Genomic DNA, 27,035 nt, shown 5'->3' on the forward strand with positions numbered 1-27,035 from the left:
TATAAGTGCCTACCACTACTGCTCACTACTGCTAATCCCACCTTTGTCCATAGGTCATCATCATCCCTACATCAGGAGATTCCTTTGTCCATAGGCCATCATCATGCCTACATCAGCAGATTCCATTACCATTTGCCCAGCTTCTGTTCATATACACACAGCACAACCAACAGTTGTCTACAGTAATTTCATATTGGATGCATTTCCAGGAAGGGAACCAGTCCTGATATTCTTCAACAGCTTATACTAAAGGTTATGCTCCTAAACCACTTCGATGTTTCTAAAACACTGGTACCGACTGTCCGTTATTGTTCATGCTTTTGGGCGTTAACTGTAGCAGTGTAACCTTACTGAATTTCCCCAGCTTTAACTAATAATTACACAGCTCCAAATATCTCTCAACAGCAGCCTTATGCTTTCTCTCCAGCTTTGTCATGTTACGACCACAGACCATCACTCCTTGTTGTCAGGCTGTATTGCAGGTGACAGTCAGGTTGGTATTCTACCACTGTCTGAAGCATCTCCAGACATGTCTTAGCTGGTCATTGGGGCTCAGTTCAAAGAGGGACTTTCACTGAAGACAGTTCTACTCCACTCGAATAAGTTTTATCTGCCACTAGACACATTCACATTGCATTACGAAGCATACTCTCACCCATAGAAGGTTGTACTATCAGCAAGTGTGTATATAAGCAGAACAAGACTAATGAAACCTAAATATTCTCTACCGAGAATTGTGCTACTGAATTTTCTGGTGCTTATAGGGCCACTTTTGCAGCTGAGTTTTTCATGATATTAGGCATATGTACCTTAGATGTTGTAATGCAGAAGATGGCAGTGCTGTAGTGTTTACAGAAATGGTACCCAAAGTGAGAGAGATATTAGGGCAAAGTGCAGACATCAAAAATATTAATATATGCATAAAATGAGAATGGCAAGAGGACAACAGGAAATGTGTCTGAGTTATTTCCCAGTGTACGGATAGACTTAAAATGAAGTACATTTTCCACCTCAAGGACTTTTTACAAAATGGTTTGAACACTGACGCCCTGAAAATAATAACAACAAACAATAACAGTGATTGTGGAGGCTTTTGATTACTGAGACACAACATTCAGTACTGTATTGTATCAGACATGTCAGCAAATACAAAAGATGAGAAATAGGCAACACAGCAGTATTCAACATTGTATAGTACAAATCACGACGACACAAGCAAACCAAAACTGCTAAGATTGTATTCAGAGAGGAGCTGGGAACTTATCTCAGTGGAAAAGAGAGAGAACTGATTCATCAGAAAGAATTAATCATCTAATTAACAGGCAATAAATGATTACATAATGGAGACTGGCAGAAAAACATTCACCTAATGACTGATTATCATCAGAAGAGATACTATAGAACCAGAATAAAATTTGTGTGTGTATTGATTACAGTTGAGAAAATGTACATCAGCCATTCACTAATAATCTGTTTATTGTAGACCTAGATTTCGACCACTGTGTGGCTATCATCAGGCTAAAAACATACAAGAATACATTACAACAAGACTCATGCATGAGTCAAAACATATTACAGTTGTATAAGCCTTGTACAAGAATAGGTGATAAAGTAACATACTGGTAAAATGCAAGTCAAACCATCATTGTTGCTTCTCTATACACACAATAATCTGCGGGCCATGCCCCCACCCCCCACCCCACTCCCGCCCCCTCCAAGATCCAGTAGTGGATGTATTTAAGCTGTGAAAATAGCTTCTCTCACACACTTGTGATTTGTTCTTGTACTTGCTGCTCAGTGTTCACATGCAGTTGTTGGCTACGGCTTATTGGCTTTGTAATTTATCATTTACAACATGAAGCCTGATTGGATAATTCAGAACTTGTGTATTGTCTTAACAAGGAACTTTTATATTCAGCTGCTACCAGAAATATATGTATTCATTCTTTTCTTAATGTTACTAGTACTTAGAATAAAAGATAATTATCTGTGTTTATGTTATTAGTGCACTGTGCTCCATGCTCCCATCAACCAATTGAGATTCCACATGTTCATAAGATGACATATAACAGTGCACACAGCAACGACAATGCAGACTGACTGTGGAGTGGGTAGTGACTCCTTTTAAATAATACCTATCATAAATATTTTTAGCAATGTTTTTAACTATTATGTTTTATATTTTCCAAATACTAGCCAACATTAGGCTAGTAAATGCTGTAATTTAAACTACATATGTATAGAGGGCTCTGGAGGGGGGGGGGGGAGGCATTAATTATACCATGGTAAAGAAATCTTATGTTAAACTGACACATTCCACAGCATTACGAAATGTTGTATTCATGAGCTATGGAACAAGTATTAATGTAATGTAATGTAATTATGACATACACTGAGATTAGCTGTGTAATATTTGAAAACAGCAGTCTCAGTGTCAACTTAAATGCTGACACAAATGAACTAGTAGGGGCTATATGTAAGGACAAGCAATAATGATGACCTGACTTGCATCTTACCAGTACGTTACTTAATCATCTACTCTTGCACAAAGCTCAAACTACACTGCCGTTTGTGAAAAGTGCAACACCGAGAAAGAATTACCCAAGTAGCACCACACTTGGTGGAAGTGGCGATGGATGTGCAAGCAATACGTGATACATTTTGCAATGAGATGGGGTATACGTAGGCCAAGCAGAGCCCTCTCGTGTCAGTACAACAGAGTTGATGTTGTGCCTAGTGTGGTTGGTGCACAGTTGTCACACAAGGTGGAAACAATACAGTGAGTGCCAGTATGCCTCGGCGATGTCACAGGGAGCCATATTGGCATGTGAGTGAGTTCGAACGGGGCGGAATGATTGGTCTCCAGGAAACAGGGTGGTCATACTGTGACATTTCGGCTCGCACAGGGCATGCTGCTATGACAGTGGTGTGTGTGTGTGTGTGTGTGTGTGTGTGTGTGTGTGTGTGTGTGTGTGGAAGCAGTGGATCGCGGAAGGTCGTAAGGTCGTACACAGCGACAAGTGGGAACTGAACCATGGAACATGACCACAGCACGAGATGACCGTCATCTTGTCCGGATGGCCATTACGAACCATACAGCGTCATGCACAGTGTTGGCTTGTCGCTGGAGCACTGCAGCGGGTGTGAACTTGTCTGCACCGACAGTTCATTTCCGTGTGCTACTAGTTACACGCATGCCATTACGCTGGCTTCCATTGTCCAGAAACCACAAACTGCTCTGACTGAAATGGACACGTGAACACTATCACTGGGGTGCTGAGTGGCAACATGTAATCTTTTAAAATGAGTCCCACTTCAACGTGTCCTACAGTGATAGCTGTATATGTGTCCAGCGGTACTGTGGTGAGTGCAAAATGTAGAGCTGCATTGTGGAGTGGCACAGCGGACAAACACCATGTGTGATGGTTTGGGGCACCATTGGTTACAACAACCAATTTCGCCTCATACATCTTGTGAGCACTTTAAACAGCAACCGGTAACTAACGGAAATTTTGGAGCCTGAGGTACTCCCCCTGCTTCAGGCATCTCCACAAGCCACATTTCAACATGACAATGCCCGGTCACATATTGAAAGAAATGTACAGGCCTTCTTCAAAGAGCAACGGGTACCATTGCTTCCCCGATGTGCACATTCGCCAGACATGTCGTCCTTCGAACATGTCTGGGATATGGTTGGTCAGCACCTGGTCCGTCACGGTCCTCCAGTAACTGGTGTCACAGATTTGTGGGCTCAGATACAAAATGTGTGGAGGGATATCGCTCAGGAACATATTCAGAACCTTACTGATTCAATGCCACGGCGTATAGCAGCTCTAATTGCAGTGCATGGTTGCCACACAACATACTGAATAGTAGGGCTCAAAGGACATGTACAGATTTGTAAAGATAATCATTTGTTACTTGTCATGTACCTAACCTGTGGTATTAAATTAATTGAATTCATGTGTTTCCTTCTTGGTGTTGCAAGTTCCACAAACAGTAGTGTATAATGTATTTTAATTCATACATATGTGTTATTGTAATGTAGTCCTATATGTTTTTAGTGCTGATGATAGCCACACAGTGGCTGAAATCTAGATCTGAAATAAACAGATTATTAGTGTCTGACTGCTGCACATTTTCTCAATAAAAAATAAAAATAAATAAAAAAACATAGTCACTAAGCACATCAGTTCCATAAGGATTCAAACTAGATCTTACGATTTTTGTTGCCCCCAACACTGTCTTCTGCAACATGTTACTGTGGTCTGTATTGCAAGAAACCTAGACAAGAACAGGATGAGCTACTTGACATAGTGCAGCATGGTAAACACTACACATTACACTTGGTGTCAAGGGGTGAAACTATGATTATGTAAGACAAGTACAGAATTATAAAGGATCACTAAGAAAACTTAATAAGATCTAGAACATTATGAATGTTGGACCCTTTGGCTTTTGCAAGGTCTACCACATTCCAGGAATGCTGGCCTAAGGGCCGAGGTGTGTGTATCAATTTTGACCAAATAGATGACGTGAAAAGTACATCATAAACAATAGATATTTCAAGGAAGTATGTAGTAGTTTCTTAATTTCTGCTCGTAATTAGCTTCATTCAGTGGTTGGTAAATAAGATATGCAAAAATCAATAGAAAGGTGAATTATAAGGAAAATAATTAGGACCACAAAACAACGTAGAAGATTGGAAATTACAAAATAATACTGAAATATACCAAAATATAGTCCGCCACCGGTAGCTGAGTGGTCAGCGTGACAGGCTGACAATCCTAAGGGCCCAGGTTCGATTTCAGGCTGGGTCGGAGATTTTCTCCGCTCAGGGACTGGGTGTTGTGTTGTCCTAATCACCATCATTTCATCCCCATCAACGTGCAAGTCGCTGAAATGGCGTCAAATCGAAAGACTTGTTCCAGGCGAGCGGTCTACCCAACGGGAGGCCCTCGTCACACAACATTATTATTATTATTATTATTATTATTATTATTACCAAAATATAGAAAATATTTCAAATGTAATGACAAAAAAGAAGACTCATGCTTTTTGGATATTTATTTCGAACGTAAGACAGTAGGTTAACCAATAACATCTTCAAATATTTGTGGGATAAGAAGTCCATAACAAGCTGGGTCATGGAAGTAAAAAAGGATTTAGAAAGAAATAACATAAAAACATAAGATACAAACAACAGAGAAGCCTTTTGCGAAAAAGTATTGAAAATGGGAGGATTCCAAGGCAGAGTAGCTAAAAAGACTGGTTCAAAATGATCTGAAGACAGAAAGAAGAAACATAGTGAACAGACGAAAGCAAACTGGAAGAACTGAAACTGGGACATGGTCCTCACATGACCTATTCACAAAAAAAGATTATTATTTATTTATTTGTTTGTTTGTCTACTCACTTTAAACAGTATTGAAATCAGTATGTTAACTGTGTACTTTGAGAACTCTGTATCTGTTCTGCAGATTTCCCTATAGCTTTTATTACTTCATCTGCCAGATCCTTTTACTACAAGCAAACAAGTGAGACAGGTGGTTTTACAAACTATGTGTGTTGGGTACAGTGATGTCCAGAAAGTAGGCCATTTACTCAGCTTTGTTGATAATTACATCAGGTCAACTGCATCAGACTGTGTCATCTACTGCCATGTAGGAGTTTCAGTAAATTTTGGATTTGTCATTTTCTATGACAGTGAGAGAATCTTATATGTAGCACAGAGTGAAGTCTTCTGTTCACTGATGTTAACTGATACTTCTGCCATAGCTTCTTAGCTTCTAGTGGATGATTTTGATGATATCAGCATGCATTTACAAATATTTTGTGGGTGTTGGTGTTTTACATCCAGATGCATTGTGGTTTCCTTCTGAGTCTCGCACTATCAGCAGCTATCATCTATTCCTAGCTTCTTCTTCTTATTATTATTATTATTATTATTATTATTATTATCATTAATGCATGTACACAATACAACCTCAGAATGTAAGTAACAGTGGTACTTCTAGAAAGGAGTGAGACGCTAGTAGGTAAGTACTTAATTTAATATGTAGATGAATTAAATAATAAGAAAGCATACGACAGAAATTAGGACTTAGTGGAAAAAAGCTAACATTTATTTTGGACATTGTTACTGTGTATCACTTGCTCTAGTTTCAAGGTATATCAGCAACAAACAAATAAAATGTACATTGCTTTTCACATCAAACAACTCTTGCACGTCTCCAGCATTTACCCCCTATTTGATTACTACATGCTCTAGTTAGCTGAGAGCATCAGGAGAGTGGCTGCGACTGCACCATACAAGATTTTCTGAAAGAGTGTGTGTGTGTGTGTGTGTGTGTGCGTGTGTGTGTGTGTGTGTGTGTGTGTGTGTGTGTGTGTGTGTGTTTACAAAGGTCTTAAATGAATTCCTGCAAGCCTTTTTGATTTGTGGTTATACAGATATCTATGATAAAAATGTTAAACACACACACACACACACACGTACACACACACTTATCTCATCATAGGAGCAGTTGCCTCAGAAAAATTATTAATATTTGTCCCTAAAAACCTTTTATGTGTGTCAATAGCATTAATTCACTTGAGAGACAGGACCTGAATTCATTTAAGCACCTGCTGGATCTCCTCAGTCATCCTACTGCTCTTGCAGTCTTCCACCTTGCATCCTCCAACAGCTGTGATGTGCACCATAGCACGATTCCAATATCTGTAATTATTTGGTAGCACATAATCAATGCGTTCTGGACCACTCACCTGCTGACCATGTTACACACAATGGTTACTTTAAGATAGTAGCTGGATAGCATAAATATTTGACTTGACTTTGAACGGTTTGATAAAGACAAATTTTTAGCTGGCATGATATCAGTTACAGTGGTGAGCACACTACAGAACAAGATGCAAACCAACAAGAATGAAACAGTCCATTTAATTGGTTTTCCTCATTACACTACCACAACTGTGTTACGAAATGTTCTCTTGCTCATTATTATAACAGATACATGTGTCATTACTTGCCATCAGCTTGTTACTTATGTCTGATTTCTACAGTTTGTAAAATTTTTGTAATTCCTCAGTACAGCTGGGATGCACAGTGACAAGACTTGTCAACAAGTCAAGTAGAAATAAAAGCTAAAAAGGGATGTAAACAAACCTTGGAGGAAGAGTGATCTTGAAATCAAAATATCTGTGCTTATGAAACAAGATCATAAATAAGATGATAAATAAGATCATAAATAACTTTTTAATTAATAAAATCAATCAATTTTTTATTGCTATTAAACATACATTCTCTGGTGAAACTGATTCAGGTACATAGTATGTCAATACCCCATGGTAACCATATTTCTCTAGAAATTTGATTCTTCCATAGTCAAATATTAACTTGCACATTCTGCCAATTTTTCTTCTCTTCTCGTGTGTCAGCTGCAGTCGTGCATACCTGAAACATATTATTCGTTTTATGTACTGCACAGACCTTGCTCATCATGCACTAGCCAATGAGCAAAATGTGAGTGTTACATTTACTTGTTCCACCATTATGCACAGCGAAATTGCTATTTTCACAGCACTTTCAACAGATATGGTACAATGCAGAAACAAATAACTGCACTTACATTCCATTATTCAATACAAAACTCTGCACACCAAAACACCAGATAAAAATGGTGGACAGTATTTACTTTCAGAAGGTGCATTAAAAATACTTAAAGAAGAAAATATTCTTCATTTAAAACTTTAAGTGAAGACAATATTGGCCATGAAAGCTTACACTGTATGAAGAAAATATTGTTCTTAGCTTCTGGAAAAGTAAGTTCCTTCTCCACGGAGGGTATAGGAATTGTTTGGGAGATGTGGATCCCCCATTAGTTAATCGCCCGAGTAATTAGATGCCTTCTCCCCCCCTCCCCCCTCTTTCCAACCTCTCCCAAACAATTCCTCTTTCCTCCTCGGAAAAAAAAGAAAGAAAAAAAAAGAAAAAAAAGAAAAAAGAAAAAAAAGAGAAGAAAAAAAAAAAGAAACTGTTGTTCTCAAAGACTAAAGTTCTGTGTACTTTTTTAAGAGTCTCTTCTGGCAGTATTGGGAGTTGCAACTCCTGAAGATATTGGACAGCCTTCCTGTCTCTGAGAGATTTTAGTAATTTTTCCGAGTTGAATTTATACAGCAATTATACTTAGTGCATTCTTTTTGCATTCACATTAAACCATTCAACCAAAAGTGCTATTTACTGTAATGCAAACTATGCTAGTAATATGGAGCCTTATCCATAGCTATCTATTTAGAAAAGAAGCTCTGAGAGTCATTAAGATGATAAGAAAGGAGGAGGAGGAGGAGGAGATTAGCGTTTAACATTCTGTTGACAAAAAGGTCATTAGAAACAGAGCACAAGCTCAGATCAGGTAAGGATGGGGAAGGAAATCAGCTGTGCACTTTCAAAGGAATCATCCCTTCAATGATTGAGGGAAATCATGGAAAATCTAAATCAGGATGGCCAGATGCGGGTTTGAACCATGGTCCTCTCGAATCAAGTGCAGTGTGCTTACCACTGCACCACCTCGCTTGGTTTGCCAATGCTACATCTTACTGGAAGAGATGCACATATTCACTGATAACTTTGAATAATAATAATAATAATAATTTAATAATAATAAAGGAAATTAGTATTAAAAATGACATCGTAGTTATTATAGACTGAGCACCTACAACTGGACACGGATGGGGAAGGAAATCAAACATGTTCTTTTCACAGAAGTGTTTGCATTGTCCATGAGATTTAAGACTACCACAGAAAACCTAAATCTGAATGGCCAGATAGGTATTTGATCTCCACTCCTCACAAATACTAGTCCAGTGCCTTAATCACTGTACAACTTCACTTGGCAAAAAAATAAGTATAAAAGAGATACTAATTTAAAATGTAATTAGTTAATAATTGTTCCATATTGCCCTAAACAAGTAGATATCAGAAACTAATTAATCATACATACAAATACGGCTGATAACACTTATAAAATCATAATCACACTTACAGTTAGTCCAGTATAAAGGCAGTGTGCACCTCACCCACAAATAACAAAATAAACAACAGATAAGAAACAAAAGCCTTACCTATCAACTGAATCTTCTGGTTTGGGAATTAGCTCATTCTTCCGAGAGCCACATGTTGCCCAACTGGTAATACCACACATGACATTAAAGTCAGAAATTTCAAAACCCAGTTCCTGTTAACAAAAAGATACTGTTGCAGGATATGCAATGGATATTACAATAAAATCAATACAAAAGATCAAGTTTCCTTCATTAATAGTCACAATAACTATTTAAAAAACCTTCAAATAATTATCATAGTTGCACTAGGATTCCTTTAATCAAACTCAACCACCACCACCACCTCTTCTCAGTTTTGTGGCACACAATCTTAACTAAAATGTGTAATATTCACATACAAGATAGAATAGCCAAAGCTGATAGTTATAGGGGAAGCTAAGTTAAACAGAGGAAAACAAGTACATAAGTACAAACTCAATTACTGCCTATGTTTTCAATTAAATCAGCTGTTAAACACATAAAAATGATTTTGTGTGTTTATGATCAATATTGGCAAATATATAACTACCAAACTTGCCTAATAAAGTTTTACCTATTGAATGAATAACGAATAAGTTCTCAATACATGTCAAGGGGTTTTTCAAGTTTTTATATATAAATAAATTTAGAGCTTGTCCATTGAAAGAGTCCCTGATTTCAAAATTATTAGGGAAGATTGGGAAAGCAATGTACAATAACTTTTTTTTTTCTCCCTTGGTACTGCAACTGGAATGTTGGAATTTCACAACAATATAGCTTGAAGTTTGCACTCATCAGCTTATGAAAAGCAGCAAAGTGTATTTTGATATTTGTGGGCCAAAGGCATAACCACATAAAATTCCCAGAGATGTGTTGTGTGTACAGGGACAACTGTACGGACCATAGCAATGTCTCCAAGTGGTCTGCATTCTTACATGGGGGTGATGTGAGACTTGGTGACTGGCCATGCTCTGGGGGGGGGGGGGGGGGGCAAGTGATGGCTGCAACCTCACAAATGTCAGAGCCATCAAGGCAACAATTTTGAATGATCAGTGTGTGTGCAATTGCAAATTTTATTGCAGCAGTTCAACATATCCTATGCTGTGGTGTACTGTCATGTTCATGACACACTGAAATTTTATAAAGTTAGTGCTCACTTGGTGCATAAGAACCTGACAGACAACCACAAGAGCCAGTGAATGATGAGAAGCTTGGATCACTTAACGTGTTATGCTGCAGAAGGGCATGACTTTCTGAATGAAATTGTCACTGGTGATGAGTTGTGTGCACACCCCTACAAGACCTAAACCAAGCACGGCCCTATAGAGTGGAAACATGCTGGTTCCCCAGTACGGAAAAAAATTTGAAGTGACTCAATCTGCTAGGAATGTGCTTGGGACTGTTTTGGGATATGCATGGTGTGTTATTGGTGAAATTTGCTGAACATGGGACCACTGTGAATGCTGTAGCCTACATTAAGAACTTTGGTTACATTGTGTCATGACTTTTGTGATAATGCTTGCTCCCATGTTGCTGCTCCTGTTCATGAGAAAATCACCAAATTTAGGTGGGACATGCTCTAGCATCCATCATACGGCCCAGACCTTGCACCATCAGACTTTCATCTGTTTGGTCTCATGAAGATATCCCTGGCCAGCCAATGCTTTGCAACAAATGCAGAAGTGAAATCAGCATTTCACAGGTGGCTATACTCCAACCAAATGGATTTCTGTGAACAGGGTATATTGAAACTGGTACCACAATGGGAGAAATGTGTTGAGAACTTTGGTGACTACATAGAAAAATAGGTAAAAGATGAAAGTTCATTTGTGATTTTCTTTGTTTTGCTACCTATTAATCTTTTTGGTAATAAAATTATTGTGAGTTACTTTCAGATCTTCCCTTGTATATATTTCAAAAACTAAAATTGATAGAGGAGTGGAACAAATGGCATGTTTATTGTGAAAGTTGTAAAAACTTTTTTTATAAAAGTTCTGAAATAGTTCAAAAAGCTGCTAACAGAAGGCACTGTACACTGTGCAGCTCACACAGTATCAGCCTACAACTTGTTCTCTGCAAGCTGTCTCTACAATCACATCACAATCTTTTTGAAATGTCCACCACTTGCAGTGTGGAGGTGGCACAAATAGACAATGAAATTTTGACCTCACAATCCATAATGTCTCAATGGAAAGGATTCAGATGCCACACCGATCACCAATTCAAGCTCATACAGCATGGTGGGATGGTTCTGACAGACAGTCTCTTTCAATGTGGCGCCCAAAAAAGTAGTCACAAGGAGTCAGGCCAATCCATTCCTGCACCAGTAAATTTGCAATAATCCAATGCAATGACTCTATTCCCTAAGTATTCATCCAGAAAAGAAACACCTGATTGGTGTGTGTGGTCTGGTTGATCCTAAAACACCAGCTGTGTGGAGACAAACTGTTCCAAGATTGCAATGTAACAATCAAAAGTCATTATTTCTCACATGAAAGAAAAGGCCAATAAGGCCTCTGCTGAATACTGCAGCCCAAACAGGTACTTAGGGAATATGCAGTGGTTTCATTTCATACAAATGAGTATTTTTGGAACTCCAAAATTGGCAGACTTTTTTGCAGACTAATGGAGGGAAGCACAGGAGGTAAAACTCATAGGGGCAGGCTGCAAGATGAATACAGTAAGTAGATTCAAAAGGATGTAAGTTGCAATAGTTATTCGGAGATGTAGAGGCTTTCACAGGACAGAGAGCTGAAAGACACAGAGCTGCATCAAACTGGTCTTTGGACTGAAGAGCACAACAGCAACATCATTTAGTACTGAATGATGCTTTTCAAAAATCCATTGTTTTTAGGTTACAGGGGGAAAAACAGAAGGGACTAGGTTTTTCCTTTTCTTGCAATTTTTTTTATATTTTCAGAGAGAATTCGAAGTATCAAATTTATACCCACAATTAGCACCCCAAAAAATATAAAGGAGTAAACTTTTAGCACTTTGCCATAACTTTTTGCTTAGACCCTTTGCTGATCACCATTATAGGGTATGATGCTCTTTTCATGATTGTTAGATAACTTTGTTCAAGTCCTTGTCCAGCACACTTGCCATTTTCATATTTTAAAAGCTGTAAAGATAGAGTCCATGTTTAACAGATATGTTCCTTTTGTTCTAATGAATAAAACTATTTAAAGGATACTAGTAATTTTTTTAGCATATAGAGAATGGCGGAAACAAACTCTCCGAGGTACTGCCTCCCCCAGCATAAAATGAAATACAGAGAAGCAACTAGAATCATCATGCATAACACACATTAAGACAACTGTGAGCTTGGCACTGTGGATAGGAACCAGTGACAAGAAGAACCACAAAGTCCCTTCACTGGGCAATGTCTGATGCAATTGGAAGAATATTTTCTATGACATTTAAGTGTTGAACTTCGTTTCCTATCCCAGCACATGATTTAACCTGTCACAGATATTTGCATCGTTGTGTTGTCAATAAATGAGCCAATCCAAAAGCCAATCACCACCCTTAGCTTACATGTTAAAGACCACCCTCATGATGATGATGATGATGATGATGATGATGATGATGATGATGACTGATGGTGGAGGGCTAAATAGCAAGGTCATCAGCACCCTTGCATTAATGATATACTGAAGGACATGGTGAAAATCTTTGGAAAAAGGTAAAAAAAAAAACAGAAAACCACATTTCATCCCTCCACAAGAATTTCAAGGCAATCTTAATAAGGTGAGATTCAGAAAAGCCTGTAATACAATTCCAACCAGACACAGCACAATAACTACTAGATAATATCATAAATAAAATACCTGTAAAGACACAGTTAAAAAATGGATAGATAACTGTGACTGGATGGCTACTTACAAATAATATGTGACACAGCCACTCTGTGAAACATTAAGATCTCACCCCCCCCCCCCCCCCAATATTTTGGGAAGAATTCTGGACACCACACAAAATCTCAAAACATGAACAACACTTGCCTTGTTATCAGTTAAAATAGAGGGCAGATCCCGTGGGAGACCCAGTTCAACCATCAGGTTGTCATGTAAAACACACTCAGTTAAAATATGACATATTGACAGCTGTTTCTCGCATTTCTGACATAATGGGGTCTCCTCCTGATGTAAGAGGAAGCCATGTATCAATGAGCAATGTCCCACTCTAAGCCGTGTAAGGACTGCTTCTTCAGACTTTCATGAGCAGAAGGAGGTAAACCATGGTTGCACTGAAGTTTATTATTCCTCACTTCCAGCCACTGAATCTCCCACCAACACATGGTCCTTCTGGTCACAAATGAAGTGACAGCCTGCAGGGTGACTGAACATCTAGCAGGGCGAGGAAGGAAGCAAACCTCCTTGACAGCCACATCAGTGAGTTCATGTCCCTGCCCCTGCCACACCTCCATTGCAATAACTCTACCATAGCACTGTCAGACTGAAACCTCGAGTCAGTCTGTGAATTGTACTCAGACTGCTTTAGTGGAAGTGTAAATCTTTAAGAAGGAACGATATTTAGACTGTCACAAATGTTCAAACCAGTTTACATTGTTCTGTACGGTAATGACTTAACTCAAAAACCCACTTTATTAACATGTCTGTAAAGTATAGAATGAAAAAAAAATCTTCAACATAAAGCAGAAACATATTACATGAAATTATAACTGGCTCCGACAGAAATAACCATAAGTGGGGCAACGAAATGAGCGTAGCACAGCATTCTTGCAGTGGAAAACAAAATTCAAGGATAAGAAGATACAATTCTGATTGTATTAATGCAGGGAATGGCAATGGCAAACTCAAGCCATAATGACTACACAGAGATCATTATCCCAACCAGTAGGGGAAGCATTAAGAATATGACAAAGTTGTTCAGTCCAAAGTTTACTCTGGGAGTTCACATCCCAAAGAACAGCTGAGATGCTGATGACTGTATTTCAGAAGATGTTATGGATCTTTAAGGTCTGTAAGTCTAGACTGCAGTTGCATGTGTATTTTTAGCATGAGTGTCTCCATTATGGCCTGTGGGGGCAAAAATTACTGAACATATAGTGTCCTAACAACTGGATTGGCTGACATGCACCACCTGAATGACCTGATTTCATACTTCTTAACTTTCATCAACAGGACAAACTGAATTTCATGCCAAGTTAGCAGGTCTGTCACAACTCAAGCAGCTCATCAATGATAAATGTAACAGGGGCAGTTTCCTTAGAGACCTTATCCCTTCAATTGGTTCCCCCATTCTGGCTCCCATTTTCTTGAATCTCACATAATAAAGCATCCTATATGATCCTTTAAAGAATTTACAAAAAGCTGTTGAATCTGAGACGTGCACAGTTTGAGAACTTATCTTACAATCGTGCCAAGTCTTGTCAATAAGCAAAACACCAAATTTACAGAAATGAAGTATTCTTACCATTAAATAATCCATTGCTACATAAGAGGAAATGTCACATCGATGATGGCAGCAAGTGGCTATAAATATACTACGAAACTTCATAGAAATATCTTCAGATGTCATGGTCATACATCTCAAAGCCATATCTGAGAACAGGAAATAGAAAACATATGTATGTCATTGAACAAAGTTTTTCAATGTGCATTAAAACTTGGGAGAGATGCTATAATTATCACAACTACACAAACTAATGTATTTGCAAACTACACATTACAAAGATTGCAGGAACCTAGAAAACGTCAATACACATACCTGTAGCAGCACCACATAGGTGCTTGCTGAGTGCAACTAGATGCTGGTGTTCTTTTAGCAACTCTATTTCATCAAGGTTGAGATCACCAATGTCAGCTTTCACTCTTCTTACAACACAGTCTCTTTTAGTGCTTAGGCGTCCATCAAATTTATGACGATACGCAGATCGTTCAATAAGTAAAAAAGAAGACTGTGGTACTTCAGCAGTTATTTCTCCAAGCCAATATGTCAGCATACCTGTTTAGCAATAAACAATTAATGTTCATCAGGATTTCTCAAAGAACTTTTCATTGATTTTGGCTAGAGTGCTAGAGCAAAACAAGCAGATTACTGAACACATATTCACAGCTACATAGAATTTCAAAACCATGTTTCCTCTTCCGGTAAATCTTTCACTGGATGCATGCATTTTACAAACACCAGATTTCAATAAAAAACAGGTGTTAGTTCTATCCAAGATCTTTATGTTGTCTGCAGTTTGAAACTAACTGTAGTTTTGGATTTAGCAATAGGATTGGATTTAGCAATAGGAATGAGTCACAGAATTACCCTTGTTGGACTAACAAGGAAGTACCAGGAGATGTTGGTGGATTAAATGTCTCTTTAACACCAATGTTATTAGAGATGGGTGACAAATTTGGATAGCACAAGACTTAAGCATGAAATTATCAATGACCCTTTTGAAAGAATGATACTGGCATTTTCCTGAAGTAATCTGAAGAAACTGTGAAAAACAATTCTCAAGTGTCAGATTGGGATTTGAACCCTCCCTCTTTCAGAATACATATCCAATGGCTTAACCATTGTGCCCCCTCTTGGCCAGTGCAGTACAGTTGTGTATTCTACAGCCCGGCTGCATGACTGCCCACACATCAGCTGTATCCAGATGTGAACTTGGGCACCTACCAGCCTGCTGCTGGGCACATGATCTGGAATAGCCCGAGACAGATGGTAGGTAAAGTCATATGGCGTGAATGACTGAGAAACCCCAAAGCACAACTTCAGCTATCTGAATTAGAAAGCTGTTTTCTATCCTTCACACCCGCAGGCACATGCGCGCGCTGGATTATGATGAGAGAAGGGAGGGGGTGAAACCCAGTGCTGGCGCATAGCCTACTCCTCACTCCTCTCGAACAGCACCAAGTGGCCTGCTGAGCTTAATGTTCCCATCTGACAAATAGATCACCATCAACAGTGTTGCACGCTCTCACTCCTTGAGACACTGCAGAGAGGCTTGGAATTGAATCTAGGGCACTGGCACCAAAATTGGCAATCAGGGACTTGACACGACCACCCTCCTGCCCCCTCTGCCATGAAGTAAATGGAAAACTACCAAAAGCGCGTGGCTTACCCAGATGGTCACCCATCCAAGCACCGGCCATGCTCAACGGTGCTTAACTTTGGTGATTTGATGGGAACCAGGGTATCCATCACGGCAAGGCCATTGATGATGGTAGGTGAAGGAATGAATATCAAAAGACTTATATACACACATAACATGGAACAAACAAGCAAAGATGCTTAATAAATTAAAAAAAATACAATAAAGCTGCAGGGAATGAAATGAACACTTTTAAAATCTTGAGGACTGATCCTCACATACACTATGTGATCAAAAGTATCCGGACTTCCCCAAAAACATATGTTTTTCATATTAGGTGCATTGTGCTGCCACCTACTGCCAGGTGCTCCATATCAGCGAACTCGGTAGTTATTAGACATTGTGAGAAAGCAGAATGGGGTGCTCCACGGAACTCACAGACTTCAAACGTGGTCAGGTGACTGGATGTCACTTGTGTCATACATCTGTACATGAGATTTCCACACTCCTATACCTCCCTAGGTCCACTGCTTCTGATGTGACAGTGAAGTGGAAATGTGAAGGGACACATACAGCACAAAAGCATACAGGTTGAGCGTGTCTGTTGACTGACAGAGACTGCTGACAGTTGAAGAGGGCATAATGTGTAATAGGCAGACATCTATCCAGACCATGACACAGGAATTCCAAACTGCATCAGAATCCACTGCAAGTACTATGACAGTTAGGCGGGAGGTGAGAAAACTTGGATTTCATGGTCGAGCGGCTGCTCATAAGCCACACATCACACCTGTAAATGCCAAACGACGCCTTGCTTGGTATAAGGAGTGTAAACATTGGACGAATGAACAGTGGAAAAACGTTGTGTGATGTGACGAATCATGGTACACAATGTGGCGATTTGATGGCAGGGTGTGGGTATGGCGAATGCCCAGTGAACATCGTCTTCCAGTGTGTGTAGTGGCAACAGTAAAATTCCGAGGCGGTGGTGTTACGGTGTGGTCGTGTTTTTCATGGAGGGCGCTTGCACCCCTTGTTGTTTTGGGTGGCACTATCACAGCACAGGCCTACATTGATGTTTTAAGCACTTTCTTGCTTCCCACTGTTGAAGAGCAATTCAGGGATGGCAACTGCTTCTTTCAAAATGATCGAGGACCTGTTCATAATGCACGGACTGTGGCAGAGTGGTAACATGACAATAACATCCCTGTAACGGAATGGCCTGCACAGAGTCCTGACCTGAATCCTGTAGAACACCTTTGGGATGTTTTGAAACGCCAACTTCATGCCAGGCCTCACCGACTGACATCGATACCTCTCCTCAGTGCAGCACTCCATGAAGAATGGGCTGCCATTCCCCAAGAAACTTTCCAGCACCTGATTGAACGTATGCCTGGCAGAGTGGAAGCTGTCACCAAGGCTAAAGGTGGGTCAACACCATATTGAATTCCAGCATTACCAATGGAGGGCGCCACGAACTTGTAAGTCATTTTCAGCCAGGTGACCGGACACTTTTGATCACGTAGTGTATGAACCTAAGAACTTGTTACTATAGTCCTTGCAGATACTGCATACGGATACAACAATAAAAGTAGAAATACTGAAGGGCTTACCATACCAAAGGGCTTACCAATGCGCTTTTTTAAATTTTAATTGAGTACTAGATGATGAACTCAGGTGGGTGATGGCCTGGTGTACACCTTTTCTGATTAACATCTCTCCAGCAGTTTGTACTTTAAGCTTTTTAAGTGGGAATGACTCACATGGGTGACTAATCAGTGCATGCATAGCATAGTTTGTGTTTGTTGCCTTGTTGTTCTTGATGATGATGATGATGATGATGATGATGAGACAAACGAGAGACTGTAACCCATCGTTAACATATAGCCTATTCCTCACAAATTCCATAACATGCTGTGAACAGGTTTTGAATTTAACACAAGTGTTTGGTGTATAGTTTGTTGATCAGAAACTGTACATCACAACCTATCCTCCCCTTCTTGGACAAACACTGACACTGAATATTTTGAATATTTATTCACCACAAGGACTCGTACTACTTACCTCCAAGTCGAGCACCACCACACAAGTGTAAATTAGGAATATTCTCTATGCAGGCAGGTATTTAATCAATTAGGTGGTGATATGTAACAGCATGGTACAAGGTTGTAAAGGTACACATGACTTCAGATCATTTGGGGATCTGATGTCATTCAGTTACTTATAGAGTGTTTCAACACATATGAATTTCTGCCACTACCACTTCTGACCTATCAGAATTCCTAATGGATTCAAATAATACAATATTTGTGGGAAACAACTTACACAATCATGTTTTACTGCTCCTATGCATTTTATTTCAACTATCTGCACCATCTGTGAGAGAATAATACATTGTCCAATCACATTACTTTGATCATCTGTCAAAAGCCTGAACATAAGAGAAGCCATGCTGACTCCAATGCTGTAGCCTGCTGTGCTAGGTTTCTTGGTTGAAGATATATGGTGCAAAAGGCCTGATCTAGGTGATCCCACAGATTCTCAATTGTGTTTCAATCCAGGGAGTTTGGTGGCCAGAGGAGTACAGTAAACTCATCCTGATGCTCTTCGAACCACGCATGTACACTGAAAGCTGTGTGACACGTTGCATTGTCCTGACGGTAGATGCCATTGTCCCGAATGAAAACGAACAGCATTTAGAGGCGGACACTGTCCCCAAACATAGGTGCAGACTTGTGTTGATCCATTGTGCCATCCAGAATAATGATCCCAGGGAACGCCACAAAAACATTCTCCAGACAAAAACGCTCTCTCCTCCAGCCTGAACCCTTTGCTTTCAGATGTTTCACACCATACACACCAATGGCCTTCTGTCCAATGGAGCATAAAATGTGATTAATCCAAAAACGCCACCTGTCACCACTCAGTTGATGTCCAGTAGCAGCACTGGTGTGCAAATTCCATCATTCATTACTGACAGACAGTATTCAGCATCAGTGCAAGAAACAGGTGCCTGCTCTGGAGGTCCATATGCAGCAACATTCGCTGAACAGCCATTGAGGAGACACTGTTGGTAGCCTCTTGATTTATCTGGGTGATCAGTTGCTCAATAGTTGCATAGCTAATCAACCATACACATCCCCACAATCATTGTTCACCTCTGTCATTTATGGCCCACAGTCCACCACAATTGTCTTGGCACCAGTTTTGGATAGCACCATTTTGCCACACCTGGTAATCACCATTTTCCCATGCCCAGTATACTTTTACAACACCAGCGTGCAACTAGTTTACTAACTTAGCCATTTCGGGAATGCTTCCACCCCTGGCACAAAAGACATTCAATGATCATGCCCTTTACGACATCATGTAAATCACACTGTTTTCTGCATTACAATGATGACTGCACATTTTGACGCATGGCGGCCCCCTCCCTCCGAACTACATATATCCTCCTCTGCTAGTGCTGCCTGCACATTCATGTCGAACATAGGCACTGTCACATTAATGTGATGGATCGTGTAGAACAGCAAAACTAGTCCATGTATTTGTAAAATACTTAAAGCAGGACATGTTACTTTACCTTCACTTTTTCAAAAAGCAGCTATTGCCAAAAAAATATTTCAATTTAACTCAAAGCAGACTAGTCTACACACAAAAATGTTTAGAATTAACTAACATATGGAATCTGGATATTAACTCCAAAGTAAGAGAACAAGAATGAAAAAGAATTCTTTTGTGTTTTCTGGGGAAATGTATTTCAAATATAGCAAATGAAGTAATGGTAGTCACTCACCTCTTCCAGCACCAAATTCGAGGAAACAGGTATCCGTGTGAATACTATTGAACTTCTCAATGAGTGACAAAAGTGAAGACACTTGTGATAGCTGTCTCTTTGAATTAACTCCATCCGCTTGTGTTTCAATCTCCTTTTGCAAGCGAGGGTGTACTGATGATCGTTCAGTAACAGAGGGAATGATACCTGAAAGTTCAATATATATATACATTTTTTTTATAGAAATTAATTCAACTTGTTTTCTTTAGCCTGTGGGCTTGGACAACCAACAATACAAGAATAAAACTTACATCTCTTTCACTAGATCTGAGAAATAAAAAAAAATACATGTGAAAAATGGAATGAGTAAAGACAAATACTCAGCATGGAGTGGCCTGAAGAGAAAGAAAGAGAGTGTGTGTGTGTGTGTGTGTGTGTGTGTGTGTGTGTGTGTGTGTGTGAGTGAGTGAGTGAGTGAGAGAGAGAGAGAGAGAGAGAGAGAGAGAGTTATTATTATATTGAGTTTGTATACAGATTCAGCAAAATATAATTTTATTATTCACATCTGGCTCAGCACTCCTTTCTTTCTAAAATATTGCTGAGAATTTATTTTCTCATTTCTTCCAGTCACCATCCAACAAATGTGATACCCAATTTTCACAAAGTTTCCTTGTAGTTTATTCTTGGTATAAAATGTCACACACTTCTTCTTTTGATATCCCTCTGACACTAGTAATTTTATATACATTTTATCATCAAGAGTTCAATACCATAAAATGCAGTTTCTTGACCTTCTTATCTGTCAGTGCAGAGAGAAGTACAGCCATATTTGAATTCAGCCACTCATTTCTTAGTTGACAATATGAGAACATACGCTTTATAAATGTTTACGAATTCGGATGACTCTTGGATACAGACTTCTCGACTTTTTATTCTTTAAAGGATTCACAAACATTTCTATGTATGATTAACTGTGATTATAATGAACAACGGATGTAGGTAGCATTGCCTAGTGCAATGGGAAGTTTTGTGGCTTATCAACATGTTATTTTGGTTGTAATGCTATTCACAGGAAATAATACCTTTTCCTTGGTACAACAGTGGTTTCGGCACTTTTCTGCAGTCAAAGCAGATCTTAAGATTTACATAACATTTTCAAAATAGTGTACCCAATCTACCGTATTTACTCGAATCGAAGCCGCACCTGAAAAATGAGACTCGAAATCAATGAAAAAAAAGTTTCCCGAATCTAAGCCGCACCTGAAATTTGAGACTTGAAATTCAAGGGGAGAGAAAAGTTTTAGGCCGCACCTCCAAATCGAAACAAAGTTGGTCTATTGTAATATGAGACACAATTTAGGTGGAATAAATGACGATACAGCTACAGTAATTTGGTTCAAGTCGTAAGCTTAGCAGTTAAGATTTACCAGGTAGCCATTGCTATGCATCAGGCGTGCTTCGTCTGGTTTGAATCGGTTGCTTATTTTTCTTTGATCTGATAAGTGCTGTTCTCTTTTGTTATAGGTGTTTACGTCACTCTAGGCTGAAAATGCATTATTGTACTGTGTCATGCATTGTTTGTTGCATTCTGATAATAAGTGTTTACGACCTGTCGCTGCTCGTGGTATGGCTTGCTTTTGTGCGCGCTACCGCCGCTTACAATAAAAAAAAAAAGGAGAGGAATTGTCTCATTAGCAAAACAATGGCAAGAGACTGCTATTTGTTGTCACTTACACTGCTGCTTTCTTTGATAATGATCAACAAGAACCAAATAATAGACTGCGTATGATAGATGTTCTGAACGAGAGTTTAACTGAAATTTTTCTCCGTTTGAAAATCTTTGCAGATGCCTCTTTTGTACATTACATTCTGCACAGAAATTAGAGTCATTTTAGATTTAAAAATCTAGTCAATTGCCGTGCTTCATTTCTGATTGTATCACTATTAGGCATAAGGATAATACGAATATAAACATGACATGATATGTATATTCTTCCGCATTTGCTGCTGTCTCACACTAGTTTCGTAGGTTATTAGGCAGACAGGATTTAAATGAGATAGCAGCAAACACGAAAGAATACATGGCAAAATGTTTATATTCGTATTATTCTTATGTTGAAGAGTATACTGCATGTGATTCGCAATTCATAAAAGTTCCTGTTAGCAACCATCTCTTCTCACAGGTAGGAAAAAATTCAGAACATAGAGTTGGCCATATTGACAAACATCCCAAATAGTCTTGCCAGTCGGATTTTCATAGTACATTGAAATGCTGCTACATTCGAAGATTAACAATGCGGAATTTGTATTTACTTCGTTGGATAATGTATGAAAATGCAGTGGTCAAAACTCGGGGAGGAGAAAAAAGCTCGTCTTACACTTTTTTTTAAAAATCTATTTACTGACGCAGAGGTTTTGGAGCCAGTATTTATCTTTGTGCCTGCAAAGCATGCCTGTGTAGCGCTAAATATATTCGACGGCAGAAGTTAGCTGTGGCAGCACCTACCAACATTTTTCAGAACTTCCGCTTACTTTGCACTTGATTCTAAGCTTAGATTCGAGTAAATACGGTATTCTCTGTCCCTTCCTTGCACAGCCCTTACTGAAGTGCAGGAGAGGGCCATTCCAACAAGCTGTCACATTGAATCTGGTGTCTATTTCCATCACAAACTGAACATGGCTACAGTATATTAGTCCCACATACATCCCTAATTTGCACAGGGACACCAGTTCATACTGCTGCACAACGTAATACAACCGTAGTTTACCAGTTGTCATCAAAGAATATCTGTCACAGCATGCTGTGGCCACAGTTAGTTTTACAATCACATAGTGGTTGTAACTGACTCTGAAGAATACAGCCTTGCTATACCCATAAGTGTGTTCATCACCACGTCATTTATGGACCCAAATGAAACAATCGAAAAGAGAGGTTGACGAGCTCTTCACTACAGGAATTGAGATCTTCTCAAACACCATTGAGTGCATAAAATACAGCACAACATCTGTTTCATAACATTATAAAATCCACAATCCAGTTGGCATTGCTGCACAATAAGGTCTCAACATTGGGAGACAAGGGTCATCTTCATTCAGTCCTAGGCTACTGAAGTGTTAGTTGTGTGGGACAATTTGAGATTTGTTTTTGGAGATTTCCCACATTCATCTCGACAAATGCCAGCCTGGATTACACTTTGCTCAAACAATCCAAAACATAAGTTTCAAAATGCATTTTATAAATCTTTAATGCCACTCAACTTTAAAAGGTAGATGGCATGAAAATGATGCAATAAATTCATTAACACAACCAGCTGAGACTTTTGTCATCTATAACAACCTGTTATAGATGACATCAAAGTTAAATATGTGTTTTTAGAGTTTGTTTCCTATCACTCCACTTTGAGGGGTATTAATCAGTGACATTGTTGTTGGTTATTTTTGTTAATAACCAACACCCTCATCCTCACAACAGGTAGGTCCTCTTAACCCTGGGGTCCGAGTGACCTACCCTTCCTTTTTTAACTGTCTCCAACTTACCCTTTTCTCTTCCCTGAAGAAGGAACCATTAGTTTTGAGAATTACAATAGTTTCACATATTTTTATATGCGCTTATTGGCAGTACTGAAATTTTACCTTCTGAAGGATTTTCAGTACATTGTTAGTAACAATTGTAATATTCTATTCACAAAACAGATCATCCCATCAGTCTATAGCGTCCATCGATAAACATCGACTGAGCTATATACATGGTTGGTTGCATACATAATTAAACAGTGGGAGGCAATTTAATTTGACACTTCATTAATAAACCAGAACAGTTACATGATCAGAATGGCATTTTGTGCTGGTGAATGTACATACAATTCACATGGTGCTCAGACAAATAAAGCACATCAACTAAATTAAATTTCATAGTTAATTTACATGTATAATGAGATTAGCTTTGTTTTTCCAAGCCTCTAATATTTTGGTGCTTGGCAATAAATATATTTTACAATTTCTTACAGTATTAGAAACTTCAGTTATTTTAACCCTACAGGAGTCCCATGTGGACTGACAGTCCATATCATACGAATGTATTCTTTCCTTTTCTTTTCACCTCTTCAGACCCAGGAATTTCATGAACAGAGTACCTTCCATTGCCAGTACATTAATCCTTTTTTTCATTTTGCTAGAGCAGCACTGATGAATTGGTCAAGAATTGCGGACCAATAGTCCCACGTGAGCAGTGGCATTAGATGTAATTTGCAGTGTTGCCATTATGAGAAACAGTAAAAGAGAAGCCATTGTAGCCTATTATACTTTATTCTCAAGGGGTTTCTTATTACTGCGGTGCTAATTTCTGTTAGTTTCACTGTTTTGTTAGGGACAGGTCAGTTAATTATTCTATTTACATATTTTTATGGTCTGGAACTGCCAATTGAATTCATGAAGCTAAGTAAGCAACCAGTAGGTTCAAATCTGCCTTCAAAAATCTTTTATTCTTGTGCCATTTATTCCTAAGAAAGGAAAAAAGGTTGTACTTGTTTCGAGTCGCACCATGATGACAAACATGGGGTCGTGGGTTTGATTCCCGGCTGAGTTGGGTATTTTCCCTGCCCGGGGACTGAGTGTTTGTGTTGTCTTCATCATAATCATCATCATCATCATCATCATTCATGACTGTGGTTCAATTGGACTGTGTAAAAATTGGAGCATGTCAAAATTGGGACTTTGTATGGCCACTGATGACTGCACAGTTGATTGCCATACAAACCAAATATCATCACCATGATGACAATGTTGATGAAGAGATGGACAAAGCAGAAATGATAATTCTCTACAACATGACAAAAGGAGGGGTAGTTACGTGTGACACTTGTGTGCTGTTACAACTGCACAAGACACACTTGCTGTTTACCTATTGTCATATTTTATTCTCTACTGAATGTTGGAGGTAGCAGTTCTTTAGTAATCCATCCTGCTAACAAACCAGACAGCTGCACTAGATGAAGAGATTTTCTACACCTGTTGTCTTGTCAGCTTGTTTCAGAACAAGTGGAAGTTCACACTGCCATTGAAATTTAAACATAGTAAATTATATCTTCACATATACTTAGTGGATTTTTACTTATAAATCTGCACTTATCTCCATGCAGACTGACAGCCCACAGCAACTACTAACCATACAAATCATGATGCGAACTGCAGGATTAATTTCTTTGAGTAACACTTATCTGGATAACAAGGTTAAACTAAAAAGGAACCTATCTCACACCAGTAACTAAAGAAATTTTGTTGTGTGTACTGCGACCTTCATTATTTTATAGGCTAACAAGTATGTAACCCATCTTTCCCCTTGCTCTGAAGGTGTAGACCATTCTTCCTGTATTCCCACCTCCCAAAGCATCAACTGGGGCAACTCCAAACATGAGCTCTCCCTGAAGTCTACACCAACCCTCTCAGTTCCCAGTTTACTTTCTGTACAACTTTGTTAAGTCAAGGCTGATCATGTTGCCAAAGAACCTCGATGAAGCTCACATTTGAGTGCACAGTTAATGCTCCAAGTGTGTCCAGATCAATCCTGATGCTATACCTCATATTTATGGCCATGTTGGTAACTGTTCCTCCAGCTATCTGTGCCTGATCCTCCACATTCAAATCCCTAGTTAATGTCTTAAGGTACTCTATTGCCTATAAAAGGCTCGCACTTGGTTTCACAATACTTCTGACCTGGAAACTTGATACTAGCTTTTCCTGCTCTGCAACTGTTGCCCTACACCACTCCCATGACAGCTACCTAGAAGCAAGAATTTCCTTTTTCTGTCTGATTTTATTTCTGTTCTAGCCAAAAAATAAATAAATCAAAAATAAAATACCAGTCTGCTGTGGCCTGTTTTCATCTTCTGTTGTATTCACTATAAACCAACCTGTTGCCCACAAAATGAGAGTTGACACTAGTCTGTACAGAAGAAAAATGCCATTTTGCACGAACTACAAATGACCATACTATCCAAAACCGCAAATGACCCTAGTATCTAAAACTACTGGCATTCTGACATTTTGATTAGTTTTCTGTCATGTATAAATACAGGAGCTGTACAATCATAGATGAAATACCTGTGCACACTGTTTCTATTTTAGAAATTAACTGCACTAAAGCCAGATCATCAATGGTACACAAAGTTGGCCCATGGATCTCGTCAACTGTGGAACTTCCTCTGTTCAGTCCATGAGTTATATAGACGGGATCTTTCTTGTTGGCATTACATTTTCTTAGATGTTTTTTTAAATGGCGAACATAGCAGGTGCTGCAAAAAGTAGAAATACAAAAAATTTAAATGTAATATCCACATAGGCTAATGAGCTGCATAAAAGTGTTTTATTAAACAGACAGCAGAAAAATTACACTGCCAGAAAAAAATTCAACATGCTCAAGGACAAGGTCATTTTAATGACAAGTGGGGTGACAGTTAGTTCATCATTGTAGGAGTATGTGAAAACAAATTCAGACAAAATAAAACACACGTCACGGTAAATGGTTACCAAACAGCCATCTCAATACACAGTGTACAACCCACCCACTCACCCACCCCACCTCTAGCAGCAATGCTCTTAGGGTGCCAAACAGAATCCTGTGACAGATTGTCCCTAGCATTTTGCACATTTTGTTGCAATTTGTCATTGGTTCTAGCAAGCTCTGCAGAATGAGGAAGTTCCCATTTCATCGTGTTTAAGTTTTCAATCGGCGAGAGATCTGGTGATATTGATGGCCTGGGCAGTTATGTTTCACAAAGAGCACATTGTGTCACAGCGGCCATATGTAGATGTGCATTGTCCTACTGAAAATGCACATCACATTTCTGTCGAAGAAATGGCAGTAGCAAAGGGATAACAGTCTGTGCAAAATAGTGCGCTGGTGACTTTACCCTGCAGAAACAGCAAATTCGATTGTCAGTTGTAACTGGTGGCCCCCACACACCATGAAGCCTGGGATGGGACCTATGTGTTGTGGGTGAATCCACTCTGGAATAGGTAGCTAACCAGGCCCATGCCATACAAATTTAGGTCCATCACTCACATAAAAATACGTATAACCTAATCTCATCACTGAAGACAAGAGTCACCCCACTTCCCAGTCAACTC

General features: G+C 39.1%; 1 protein-coding gene across 2 annotated transcripts in view; it reads right to left on the minus strand.

The window, feature by feature from the left end:
* Window positions 1-7,262: 7,262 nt before the first annotated feature.
* LOC126249605 (tRNA:m(4)X modification enzyme TRM13 homolog) overlaps window positions 7,263-27,035 on the minus strand; it is a 151,269-nt gene continuing 131,496 nt past the window's right edge. For both annotated transcript variants that reach the window (XM_049951271.1, XM_049951270.1), the window contains 6 exons: window positions 26,010-26,200; window positions 19,932-20,117; window positions 14,815-15,051; window positions 14,521-14,648; window positions 9,124-9,236; window positions 7,263-7,456 (listed from right to left, as the gene is read on the minus strand). In XM_049951271.1, coding sequence (XP_049807228.1) covers window positions 7,276-7,456; window positions 9,124-9,236; window positions 14,521-14,648; window positions 14,815-15,051; window positions 19,932-20,117; window positions 26,010-26,200 — 1,036 coding nt within the window. In that variant the 3' untranslated portion in view covers window positions 7,263-7,275. The remainder of the gene's footprint in view (window positions 7,457-9,123; window positions 9,237-14,520; window positions 14,649-14,814; window positions 15,052-19,931; window positions 20,118-26,009; window positions 26,201-27,035) is intronic.

The sequence above is a fragment of the Schistocerca nitens genome, chromosome 3 (assembly GCF_023898315.1).
Source record: "Schistocerca nitens isolate TAMUIC-IGC-003100 chromosome 3, iqSchNite1.1, whole genome shotgun sequence".
Classification (NCBI taxonomy): Eukaryota; Metazoa; Arthropoda; class Insecta; order Orthoptera; family Acrididae; genus Schistocerca; species Schistocerca nitens.